Genomic DNA, 13,876 nt, shown 5'->3' on the forward strand with positions numbered 1-13,876 from the left:
GGGGAGCTAACCGTTAGCTTGTTGCGAACACGCTAGCGTTTAGCTATCAGGTAAGCTGCTCTTAGCTCCGCCACCTGTATCTCTAGAGCTGAGTTGTTCTTTCAAACCGGAGCGTCTGAGGCCAACACGGTAACAAAACAGCAAAAGTTTCTTTTCTTTTGTGAGTGTAGCTTTGCACTTACTAGGGATTCCAATTTCCACCTCGTGGTACCGAGCAACTGTGTCACTCGTCCTGATGAGATATGTAAAGAAAGTTGGCTTCAGTAGCAGTGGTTTAGCTTGTTGTCTTACGCAGAAGAAGAAACGAATGACGCCTAGACGACAGCGCAGGTATTTATGTCCTCGGGGGAGGGACTTGCGCTGCGTCATGACGTAAAAGCCCGTTCTAATATCATTAGAACGTGAGTGTATAGATTTCTTCTGTCTTACGTCCAAGAATGGACATAACCCATAGTGAATTGATTCACGAGTAGACTTTAATATAACCACTTCTGCCCTATATTATACATTTCGGGCCATTTGAAAATAGCTGATCTACAAGCTCACAATGCATCGCAATGCAACGCATTTCGAGCTTGTAGATCTGCTATTTTCAAAAGAAAATTCTGCATAGTGAGTACTTTCTACTTTTATACTTTTACTGAAGTAAATGTAGAATTCCAGACTTTTACTTGTAATCGAGTAGTTCTATATTGCAGTATTGATACTTTTACTTAAGTAAAACAATTGAGTACTTTTTCCACCACTGGGTGAGGGGACGTAAGAGTGTAGACGATGAAGAGTAAGGCCTGATTTATACTTAGGCCTGACTCTCATCTTCGCATTTAGCATACAACATTGATGCATGCTAGATGTATGAAAGGGTTTGTTTACATCTTGCCCCAATGCATTTCCAATGGAAGTCACATGGTTTGACACAACATTTGTGTTGTACGGCTTTCGGCTGTGTTTCGACTGCCACCCTCCTCATACAACACAAATGTTGTGTCAAACCATGTGACTCCCATTGGAAATGAATTGCGAGCTTGCATCAGTCAATAAGTCTCATGCATCAGCCATACATCAATCTGTTGCGAAGGTGTGAGTCAGGCCTTAGTCGGATGCTACTGTCACATGCCGAAATAGCTGATCCACAAGCTTACAATCTGTCGCATGGCGATGCGTGTAGATTGGCTGTTTTCAGCATGCAACACCGTCGCGCAACTAAGTATACATTGAGTATGATTCATACTCCGTAGTATGACGGTGTCACTTGGCAAAATAAACAATATAACAAGCGACACCCTTGCATGGTGGAGTATAAATATAGCTTACTGCCAAGCTACACCAGGCTTTTCGCACACAAAATGCGCGCGTTTACCCTAACCGCGTGCGTTGAATTTAGGTCCAGTCCTATTTTAAAAAACGCACACGCGGGCCGCACGTTTAGGGTAAACGCGTGAGAAAAGCCTGGTGTAGCTTGGCCGTCAGTGTGTGTGTGTATGTGACTGTGTGTGTATGTTGTGTCCTCTGGAAGGTGAAAACCCAGACTCTGGAGAGGGAATCTAAAGAGTGCAGAATGCGAACAGAAGAGTGGTGAGTGCTTCCTCCATTTTCTCGCTCTCTGGTGGTTGAAAATAATTGAATCCATCCCACACATGCTATATTGTTACCGTGAGCCATTTATGTAGGATTCTAGTGGTATCCCAATTTGATTGAAAACAAAGCACAGTCATACGTAGGTAGCACATCTGTCTGTCTGGTCTAAACCATCTAACGTTTAGAAGGTTTAGATTGTTTAGAATCTAAACCATCTCTACACTCTACAGTATATAAACTGTTGAACTATGTGTGAACTATCTAGCTGAACTAGTGTATCTCGTCAATATTATACAGGTCATATTGACCCCAAAGAGAAAGTTGAGGTTATGCATGTATTTGTGACAAGGTGCAGGATAAAATAATTAGTGCATGAAATCTTTGGGCTCAAATGAACCATAGTTAATCAGTCTAACCACAAGGACCTATTGTTCAATAACTACTCTAAACAGCTTCCTCCCTACTCCTAAAACTGTTTGAGTTTTATCATATTCCTTCAGTGTCATTGCGGGCTGACAATGAAATGAGGTGAAATGTAATAAACTGTGATAATGACAGATTAAAATAGGGTGCATTTTGCATCCCAAAACGCAGATTATAGTTAAGGGACGCAATAAAACAACGACCTCTGCATCCACGGGATGCACTACTGTACTGTTTTTTTATTCTAGTTTATTTTGCTAGCTTTAGTTATAATAATAATTTCTTATTCTGTTTTCTACATGAATATAACCATTATAACCATATAAAATGAAATTGGAGTTAAATTTGTAAAAATGGTCAAATATGACTCCTAACGTCGTTGAAGTGGGACTCATAAAATTGTCCCTGGGACTCATCTAAAAGACCATCCCTGCATCCCGGGACTCATTACATTTCCATCACTGTAATGATGTGGTTTGGAGCTGTGCGGCTGTTGGCAGTAATGTCTATTGATGTGTGGTTATTGGCCCTAACTTCACCCTTCTCTACTGCGTCTACTACCAATGATGCACAATAAAATATTGTTAATGTATCCATTCATAACTCCATTCATAACTAACTGCATTTGGTTCCGTCCGTACACTCGTCAGAGTTGCAAATGAGCATTAAGGATTGGGCTTTATGTGCTTGGTGGTTCCCTGCAGTCAGCAGCAGCTGAAGAAGTGCCAGTCGGAGCTCAACAGACAGCTGATACAGAGCAGCAGTGTCATCCAGGAGAAAGTGCCCTTCAATGACACCAGTGAGTGTTTGGATCCATTTTAGACAACAATAGTAAACTCAAATTTGGATTCTCAGAGCTGTTCAGTTCTTCTTTGAGTCATTTTCAACGAATATTATAAAACAAGACGGGATCTAATAACAGTGTGGCTTCCCTGTGAATCGCTGACATATTGATGACTTCATGTACTGTAATTGATGATATCATTTGCGCCTAAATACGGGAGGAGGACAGATACAGATACTTCTTTCTAGACCGATCGGTCCTTAGGCGCAGCAGAAGACGGCCTGTGTGCCTTTATCCAAGGCGCTTTACAGAGATTGTACATTACATTCAGCCATTCACACACACATTCATACACCGATAGCAGTGGAAACCATCCAAGGCACCAACCATTCCCATAGGTGTTTCAAAAAGTATTTATTTAAAGACATTTAAGCCTCGGAGTCGGACAAAGCCAACAGCCGAGTTGACAAATCATGACTAAACAATTCTTTTTGGGCCGAACAAATAATTAGAAAGAAGAAAACCCTGCCCTTTTGTTCTTCTTTCTAATTATTTGTTCGGCCTAAAAAAATTGTTTATTGTCATGATCTGTCAACTCGGCTGTTGGCTTTGTCCATTGTTTCGCCTATGGGAAAAATGAATGGAGAATTATTTCCTGGTGCCCTCGTCGTTCTGAAAGGGGGCGTGACTGTGACGCTCTATACAGTAATAGCAACAATAACGTTTTTCAGAAAACTTTGGTCAGGATTTAGAAGGAGTTTTTAGAATCGGCCTCGGGTCTTGTGGACTAAATGGGTTAATCCAGGTGATGGAAAAACAGCGTAATATGATACTATCGTATAGTAATTTCGCAAAAATAAATGTCAAAAACCTTTCGTTCTTTTTAGTCGTATAGCAAGGTTTAACGCAGTCATAGTCAAGGTTTAGCTCAGTTATCTGCTCAAGTCTAACTGGGGTCTGTCTTTCCTCTTGCGTTCTCCAGAGTTGAGTGTTTACAACAGCCTGAATGTTCCTCCACACAACCGAAGACATCAGGTTAGTGAGGTTACATGATGAAAGTAGCACGGTAACACTGTTCATTTTGACAGCAAATTTAGATTTGAGTTTTAGTCACAGTCCCTTGAATAGTTTATTTAGTTTTTGTGACATTTTAGTCACCTGGAATGTTTTAGTGTTAGTCTAGTTTTAATTGACTAAATATAAGATTTTAGTCGACTAAATCTACAGTTGATTTAGTCGACTAAAATGTATTTTGGCGTCTTAATGACACAGTTTTACAGTTGCAGAAAATAGCCGATCTACAAGCTCACAACACGTCAGCAGCGTGCCGTGTTGTGATCTTGTAGATCTGGTATTTTCAGCATGCAACAAAGTGTAAAATTACTTGTGTCCTTTACTTACACTGGATCTCTTGTCCACTAGTCCCTTCCATTTTAGTCTAGTTTTTTTTTTTTTGACGAAATTGTCAATATTTTAGTCATGTTTTAGTGTCATCATAGCTTAGTTTTAATTTAGTTTCCATTTAGTTTTCGTCAGTGGAAAAGAGGTAGTCGAGGAACATTTTTCGTCATAGTTTTAGTTGACAAAATCAACACTCACTGCAACTTGCAACTTGACAACTGACATTTTGGCAAGTTGCTATGGCCAAATTTAGCCCAATGAGTGTTTGTATGCAAAACTAATGCTTGGAATGGATTCAGCATCATGAAAACCCCCTAGTTTGATATGTCACATGCTACTTAAAGGAAATTTAGAAAATATTGCCTTATAATAGGATGTCAATGGTGGCCATACTGTACAGGCCATTTTCAACACTTTCCCCTCAGACAATTCCAGGCAACTTTCTTTCTGTTATTCAGGATATGTTGAAGATGCAAATTCAGTTGAGTTTGTTTTTTTTGCAATTAGTTAGAGGTCATTACTGGACTAAAGGTTCTGTGCTCTTCCTTTTGGATTTAGCTGAAGGCTCGGGACGTGGCGGGTCAAGCATTAGGCCTCGTACAAGACCTGGTGGCTGCCCTGTTGAACTTCCACTCCTACACGGAACAAAGAGTACACATCTATCCACTGGACTCCTCCATTGAGCCCATCTCCCCTCTCAACCAGAAGGTAACACAACGTTGCACAAAAGACAGGGATTTTTAGTCCTATTCGATTCATTTCTACACATTTATTAAATGTCTTCTACATCCTGACAGTTTTCTGAAAAAACTATGTTTCTATCGTTCTTCGATTTTTCAAAAATAGCAGACCTACAAGCTCGTAGCACGCCACTCGGTGGCGCGCTATGAGCTTGTAGATCTGCTATTTTTCAATAGCTAAAGCATAACATAATGCTAACACCAAAAGGGGTTCCCGCCCAAAATTTTATTAATTTTTATTTGCATATTATCACACAGTTACAGTCGCAGTGCAAGGGTTCATATATAACGATATCAAGCAACATAGTCCAGTCCATTCATGAATGTCCATCATCATTATCATCGGCGTCGTCCTGTTGGGTTCTATATTCAGTCCATTGCTCCCATTTCTCGATCAAAATAGATCCTCTTGTAATCTCAAGGTATGAGTTAGTTTCTCCACTACAAATATCTCCTCCACGATGCTCAGCCACTGCTCACAAGCTGGAGGTTCTGTCTTGTACCATAGCCTAGCCTTGTACAGTAATTGCTTTTTTACTAGCTGCCAAGGTACATATGTTCTCTTTGTGTGGTATTCTGTAGATCAGGGGTGGGCAACTGGCGGCCCGGGGGCCACATGCGGGCGGCCCCCACCTTCACTTAACCCATTTTGAGATCAGATTCTAAAAATGTCTTCTACATCCTTTCTGAAAAAGCTATGTTTCTATGTCAGTCGTTCTTCGATTTTTCAAAAATAGCAGACCTACAAGCTCGTAGCGCGCCACTCGGTGGCGCGCTATGAGCTTGTAGATCTGCTATTTTTCAATAGCTAAAGCATAACGTAATGCTAACACCAAAAGGGGTTCCCGCCCAAAATGGGTTAATGCGGCCCGCATGTTAATATCAGAATACTGATATAGTATTGATTTCAGCTGTTACAATTCCAAACCCGCTTTAATTACTTCATGACTAGTATTAAATGACTAGTATTAAAATGTGATTGTCTTTTTGTGTCCAATATAGTTATGTTAACAGTTAGGCATATAACGATACACTCGACTCACGATACGATACGTATCACGATATGAGGTTCACAATACGATTTTTCACGATATTTTCAACACAATTATTTTCCAGACAAATGACCGAAAAATCGTTTTGTTTTTAATGATTTATCTTCCCCCCAAGCTTTTTTCATAATTTTTATTTAACTACATTGCAAAAGTAGCATTACTTTTCATGTAAAATTACTTAATTTCTGTGCAACAACTGTAAACATGCTTTCATGTTTAAACCTAGCTCGAGTTAACATTTCTTCTTTTCTTTGATGGCATCTTAGGATAGATGTAGACATATTCAACGACCATCACGGCCATCACCTGTGTCACAGACACGTACAGCTGCCCTCTGCAGGCCTCTACTACTGAAAGTGACTGCATGGAGTCTGTCTCATTTCTCTCCAAAAGCAAAATCGATATTCATTTTTAATAAATCGATACATATCGTCGCGATATAATATCGATATACGATATATCGTTACTTGACTATTAACAGTTCATAAAGTTAACATAACTATAACTAAATGCACTTGAAATTCAATAAAAACGTTACTTTTCAGGATTCCAATTCAAAAATAGCAAAAAATTATTCAGGTTTTCAATTCAAATATAGCAAAAATAGCTGATCTACAAGCTCCAAACGCGACACGTTTTGAGCTTGTAGATGGGCTATTTTTGCTAGGACATTAATATGCACCATGGCCCTCAGGAGTGAGTGTGGAAATATATTGGCCCTCGCCATCGTCAAAGTTGCCCACCCCTGCTGTAGATTCATGTCATTTTCACCAGTACTAAAATACAATGAATATGTTTCTGCATATAACTGTGAGCTCATGCTTGCCCTTCAAGTACCTACTGTACACAGTATGTTATCCTATCTATAAGATATTTTTAAGGAAACCTCTGTCCGTCAGTCATTCTATCAGTCAGACTGCCGGGTCTGACTGAAAGACACGTGCATGAATCTTGCACGAACATTGCATGATTGACACGTTGCAATCAATGTTCAAATCCACGTCGTGTTATTAGCACTCATAGCTTGCGATGGTTGCGAGTGCCAACGATTCCATGGCGGGTCGTAAATGACTGGGTTGCCGGCACACACACACACACACACACACACACACACACACACACACACACACACACACACGTATACGTGATTATTTTGCATGTGCAGATCAAAACAAACATTCTGGAATTACTGTAGTCGTAAACAAACATACTACTTTGGCCTCAATGTGAATGCAAATCATGACAAAGCCAGAGCGCGCACACACACACACACACACACACACACACACACACACACACACACACACACACACACACACACACACACACACACACACACATAACCAAAAGGTCTGCATATAGTTAATGTATATATATATAGTACACATTGCTGTCTATGAACTAGTTTCCTTATATCCCTCAAATAACTATCCCTCTCTCTATGCAGTTTTCCCAATACTTACATGAGAATGCAGCCTATGTGCGCCCTCTGGAGGACGGCTTGCTGCAACTACACCAGAGCATCACAGAAGACACGGTTACCATGCTTGTGAGTGGTGATGTCTTTCTATTCCCCCCCGCCCGCCCCCCCCCGCCCAATATGCAGTGACCTTCTAGTAGGCACTTGTTTATTGTATTGACTTGCGTGCTGTTGATTTGAAGGAGACAGTGGGAAAGCTGAAGAACTTTGCAGATCACTTCTCTACGTACACCAATTTCCTGCAGAAGATTCTTCCTTACCAGCTGAAAAGGTCAGCTGTGTGTGTGTGTGTGTGTGTGTGTGTGTGTGTGTGTGTGTGTGTGTGTGTGTGTGTGTGTGTGTGTGTGTGTGTGTGTGTGTGTGTGTGTGTGTGTGTGTGTGTGTGTGTGTGTGTGTGTGTGTGTGTGTGTGTGTGTGTGACTGACTCTGTGTTTGTGTGTGACTGACTCTGTGTGTGTGTGTGTGTGTGTGTGTGTGTGTGTGACTCTGTGTGTGTGTGTGACTTTGTGTGTGTGTGTGTGTGTGTGTGACTCTGTGTGTGTGTGACTTTGTGTGTGTGACTCTTTGTGTGTGTGACTCTCTGTGTGTGTGTGTGTGTGTGTGTGTGTGTGTGTGTGTGACTCTGTGTGTGACTCTCTGTGTGTGTGTGTGTGTGTGTGTGTGTGTGACTCTGTGTGTGTGTGTGTGACTTTGTGTGTGTGACTCTCTGTGTGTGTGACTTTGTGTGTGTGACTCTCTGTGTGTGTGTGTGTGACTCTCTGTGTGTGTGTGTGTGTGTGTGTGTGTGTGTGTGACTCTGTGTGTGACTCTGTGTGTGTGACTCTGTGTGTGACTCTGTGTGTGTGTGTGTGTGTGTGTGTGTGTGTGTGTGTGTGTGTGTGTGTGTGTGTGTGTGTGTGTGTGTGTGTGTGTGTGTGTGACTCTGTGTGTGTGTGTGTGTGTGTGTGTGTGTGTGTGGCGGATGGTTTCTGCACGTGCGTGTGCGTGCTAGAGAAATGGCCTTTGTCAGTGATTGTTCTCCTTTTCTCTCATCAGCCTGGAAGAAGAGTGTGAGTCTCCTCTCTGCACCGCCGTCCTCACGGCTAAGAACCAGGAGCTGCAGAGCGACATGAAGCGGGTGACGTCTGTGTTCGGGAAACTACAGAACTACATAAACCTCTTGGCCTTACCTAGTAGGTCCTCCCCACCACCGGGAGCTTTGAGCTTCTCAATTTTGTTTGTTCCTCATCAAAAGTACAGCCATTTATTGCTGTGTGAATGTGACACAACACAAACATCAGTTTAACCCATTTAGGCCTGACGTCGACATTTTTAAAATGTCTTCAGAAACTTGACAGTTTTCTGAAAAAACGTATGTTTCTGTATCAGTGGTGCTCAATATTTCATGTCAAGGACCCCAAAAATGATATGTAATTGGCCTCCGACCCCCATCTGAAAATATGTTATTGTTATCCAGGAACCCCTCAGAAACAAAGATTTGAGTTAAAAACGTTGGCTCTGAAAGAATATATATTCAAAGATTTGTGCCACATTTTCACGATTTTTCAAAAATAGCAGACCTACAAGCTCGTAGCGCGCTATGAGCTTGTAGATCTGCTATTTTTCAACAGCTAAAGCATAACATAATGCTTAAAACACCAAAAGGGGTTCCCGCAGAAAATGGGTTAAAAAGATATATTTTCGGGCACATTAATTAAAAAACAATGCCCTCTCTGTATAGTGGCTCGTACACACTGCACGATATTTGCTCCGATTATGCTGTCGGGGAGCATTTTTGGCGCTCGCCGACAAAACTCCCGATCTGACGCAAGATCGGGCTGTGATCGCTGAGGTTTTGCTCGCTGTGTGTGAAAGGAGCTGCGAGAAGAACCAGTGCCAATTAAAAGCGTTCGCCGACGCCTTCCTGACCTTTTCTGAATATCTAGCAGGTTTGCTAGATATTCAGTGAACACTGAACACTGAGATTACACTCTTGCAGTGTGTAATCCCTAGTCGGCGACCAATCGTTTAGTATGAAAGCCACAAAGATATAATGACAGTCGATTTAAAAAAAAAAAGACTCCTGTAGTGAAATACATAACGATCTGATGACTCGCCGACAACTTTTAAACTCCTACAGTGTGTAGGGGCCATAAGGACTTTTATGCTTTAAACAAATGACCAAACTTGTCACCTCATTTGATTCAACGCAATGATTTACAATACTACGTTTTGCGAAACAAACTGACGGCAGCTGCTACCAGGGTTTTGAAGCATTCGTCTTTATTGGAGGGCGGAAAGTTAAGGGGTGAGGAGGAGGAGGAGGAGGTGGTTGTGTTTGTGTTTTTTTTTTACAATGTGTGTAAAATGTGTGTCAGGTGTGCGACAGGACGCCATGCCGCAGAGCAGCTCTTCTGCCGTGTTCACCCAGCTGGCTGCCTGCCTGCACAGCTTTCACGATGGCATTAAAGGTGAGCTGCACCACTCGGTCACACACACTGCATTTGACCTAGAAGAGCCACGCTTACCGTCAGCACTGCACAACAACACACTCCCACTGTTGCCATGCACTGAAAATATGTTTTACTTCATGTTCACTCAAGCCCTAATATGGTTATTGTTAGCCTCGGTCCCAGGCTTACTCATCTGCGAAGAGAAAACCCTGGGCACAATATAAGGCAGAGAGTGCATAGCCCGAAGTGTTGGTATTTTTTAGCTCAACCGTCTGGGCACCTAGGCTGCTGAGATCGGCTATTTTCAAAGGATTTTATACATTTGAAAACTGACATGGGACATTCTGCATAATGTGTACTTTAAGTACATTTTGATGCCTATACTTTAGTACTTTTACTCAGGTACATTTTGAATTCTGGACTTACATTAGTTCTACATTGCAGTATTGGTACTTTTAGTTAAGTAAAAACTTTGAGTACTTTTTCCACCACTGCTGAATGGTAAAATGATGTGTTCTCTAGCTAAGTAGAGTCACTTGATATGGAAGTCTATTCCACCTACCCAACGCCATCCCCCTCCCCCAGTGTGACCAAAGATAACTCGATGAGACCTGCAATTTGTCAATGTTAATGTGTTGCTAAGAAACATAACATATCATTATGCTTGTTGTAGCATTGTTGGTTTACAATTCCGTTGAGTACTGGAGCATCCCAGAAAACAAGATAACAATTCCCTACAAGAGAGATGGGGGGGGGGGGGGGGGGGGGGTGGCGGTGGCACAGGCCTAACTCTCCTGCCCGCCACCGCAGACATGAGCGGTTTGAATCCTCTGCGGTGCCTCCAGCTTGGCTGGGTATCTTCTGAACGTACACAATTGGCTGTGTTCATGGCTGGGAAGCCAGGTGGAGAGGGTGATCTCTGTCACACTGTTGCACTAGTAACTCCTACAGGTTGGGTTGTGGGACTAGGAAGAATATCGTGTAGCTCCACACGCTTTATGTCCTCCTGGGGAAACTCTTCTGTTCCGTGGGTTGTGGGACTAGGAAGAATATCATGTAGCTCCAAACGCTTTACGTCCTCCTGGGGAAACTCTTCTGTTTCGTGGGTTGTGGGACTAGGAAGAATATCATGTAGCTCCAAACGCTTTACGTCCTCCTGGGGAAACTCTTCTGTTCTGTGGGTTGTGGGACTAGGAAGAATATCATGTAGCTCCAAACGCTTTACGTCCTCCTGGGGAAACTCTTCTGTTCTGTGGGTTGTGGGACTAGGAAGAATATCGTGTAGCTCCACACGCTTTGCGTCCTCCTGGGGAAACTCTTCGCTGTCGGGTGAAAAGAAGTAGCCTCGACGTGAAGGTGTTTAAATGACGACCTCACCACTTTTCAACCCATCTTCATATAATTGGTCCTCGCTAATGTTCATGATAAAATAGCACAATCATTTTCTATTCGGTCTGCGTCTCATAGGAGGTATGATGTCACTGGAAGACGGGTTTCTGAACTGCCCACAGCCCTCCTATGAGACTGAGACGCAGACCGAATAGAAAGCCATTGTGCTATTTTATCATGAACATTTAATGAGGACCAATTATGTGAAGATAGGTTGAAAAGTGGTGAAGTCGTCCTTTAAACTTATTCACATTCACCCCCATCAATCATCGATGGGGATTCCAAGCTAATAGAAACGGCAGGCTTTCTATTCCAGAAAAGTAAAAATGCTATAATGGAAGCCATCATTCTGGCGATAATACAAATTTTAATATTTTGTTTAAAAAAAACGATGGTGTCAATGACGGTTTCATAACTTCCCACAGCGCTCCTATGAGACACAGAGCGAGTAGAAAAAAATAAATTGTCTTATTGTTAGTTAACATTAGTGAGGACCAATTATATAATATGAAGATAGATTGAGAAATGAGAAATTGGCATAATAATGCAAAAGGAAAATAATTGTCAAAAAAAAAGCTGGTGACTTTCCAGAGCAGTTGTGTTAAATGCCTGTCCCACTGCTCCTTTCTCGTCGACGTGTCCAGAGATGTCGAAGCACTACAACCAGAAGGCCAGCTTGGAGCAGGAGCTTCCGACTGTGACCCAGAAGCTCCGTACCACCAGCGACTGTCTGCTGGGATCCCTGGGCTCTCTCACCAGCGTAACTGGCAAGGTAACATTACTTATGAACCATTGAGACCTTTGTCATTTAATAGTTTCAGGAATATAAAATAAGACGTATCACATTGCTTTTCGTATGTGGACAGTGCCTTTCTGTCTCGGAGGTATCGCGAGATTTGGTTGCCAGACAGGAAACGGTGGGCAGTCTCGCGATACTTGGGTAGTTGGTACGTTCAGAAACATACTTTGTGCTCTTTAGATACCTCTATAAATTACACAGTGTACACACACACAGCAGGCAATGATGTGTTGTCTTCTTTTATTTTTGCTTGTCCACAGGTGTTACCGATGATACTAATTAGGGCTCTGTTCCATTTAGGCCCAGGCCACACTACTCTGGATCTTTTGCAAAACGGATATATTCGTCCTCCGTTTTAGAAAAAATCCTTGGCCATACGACAGAGATATCTATGTCCACACACAAACGCAGAAACGCATTGAACACAGGATAAAATCACTGCAGTAGCAGGTTTCAATTGTAGGCTATATTATTTGATTTTATTTTTACACTTATGAGGTGCCAATCATATTTTTAATGAAGGAATAAGTACCGCATTTTAAAAGCCACCTAAATTGTGAGTGGAAGTATATGTTTCTTTCATTGTCTGTCAGCATGTCACACTATGTGCGTAAATCTCCAGATCCCGACTCTCGACTTTTCTCTCCATATAATTAAAAAATGATAGACACTTTACCATTGCTCTGGCGACCTGGCAAGTCCTGCACAGAAATTAATAGCAGAGTCAGACCATAGAAGTGTCCACAACCAGTTGTGAGCTTGTAGAGTGGCTATATTTTCGAGCTGTATAATAAATGTCACGTTATAATGTAGGCTAATACAAGTTCACGCGCACATTGTCAGCATGTAGGCACAGTGACATGCAGTCAATGGTGCGCCCTAAACATGAGAGAGATGTGCCATAATGCGCACGCACGATGCGATTCCATTCACACCTCTCTCTCTCTCTCTCTCTCTGCACCCTCTCTCTCTCTCTCTCCTCGCATGACCATGACCATGATGCAAAATACAGCACGATATAGTTTCACATGCGGCTATGCACACACCACGCATAGACTTGTTGGTACTGTAGGCTACTGCGCAATGGCATTTGGCCTGGGTCCTTATTGGTAGGTTAATATCCACAGTTTATCTGTAGCGGTCCGCAATTAACCTATTGGCTTCGCACTCGGCACCAATACAAATTAAACTATTTGAATAAAGGTTGTACACATCAGTGAAATTAACCTCTGGGAAAATCCCTAATTGAGAGTGTAGGCCTAGCAAGCGCACCACAGATCATACAGGCTGCATGGCTATACGGGCTTGGGCACTACCCTACCATCTCTCTATATCATTTGATGAAGGCATATTAAAAAACATGACTTGTACACCCAATGAAAATATAAACTTCACGGAATATATACCACTTAGAATTATAACAATCGGTTGAAGATTATCTGAATATAGCACGAGTAAAATCTCAACCTCTTTGCGCAACGGGCCATTGCGCTGAGGACTGGGCTGGCAGTGTTTTACCTATACTTGTGAGGACCTCTGCTTGACAAGCTGCATGTGGGCGGTGGCGGTGACATCATCGTTTCTCAAAAGCTCTGTTTCGCATGACTACACCGCTCCACTGATCCGGATATTTTCGAAAATCTTCACTTATTTATCCGTTTAAAAAAACCTCCGTTTGAGTGGCCGAAAACGCCGTTTGCGTGTGGCTGAAAGGCCCAAACGCACAGAGAAATGTGCGTTTTGCAAAAGACCCATATACGTGTGGCCTGGGCCTTAGTGTGCAGTGGTTCTCAATTTA

General features: G+C 42.2%; 1 protein-coding gene across 1 annotated transcript in view; it reads left to right on the forward strand.

Moving 5' to 3' along the window:
• ppp1r21 (protein phosphatase 1, regulatory subunit 21) overlaps positions 1 to 13,876 on the forward strand; it is a 46,003-nt gene that overhangs the window by 16,106 nt on the left and 16,021 nt on the right. Inside the window, exons 6-14 of the mRNA XM_079512206.1 lie at positions 1,517 to 1,575; positions 2,706 to 2,800; positions 3,768 to 3,820; positions 4,745 to 4,894; positions 7,426 to 7,527; positions 7,641 to 7,729; positions 8,494 to 8,630; positions 9,816 to 9,908; positions 11,924 to 12,051. Coding sequence (XP_079368332.1) covers positions 1,517 to 1,575; positions 2,706 to 2,800; positions 3,768 to 3,820; positions 4,745 to 4,894; positions 7,426 to 7,527; positions 7,641 to 7,729; positions 8,494 to 8,630; positions 9,816 to 9,908; positions 11,924 to 12,051 — 906 coding nt within the window. The remainder of the gene's footprint in view (positions 1 to 1,516; positions 1,576 to 2,705; positions 2,801 to 3,767; positions 3,821 to 4,744; positions 4,895 to 7,425; positions 7,528 to 7,640; positions 7,730 to 8,493; positions 8,631 to 9,815; positions 9,909 to 11,923; positions 12,052 to 13,876) is intronic.

Source organism: Electrona antarctica (genome assembly GCF_951216825.1).
Source record: "Electrona antarctica genome assembly, chromosome: 10".
In the NCBI taxonomy this organism is placed as follows: domain Eukaryota; kingdom Metazoa; phylum Chordata; class Actinopteri; order Myctophiformes; family Myctophidae; genus Electrona; species Electrona antarctica.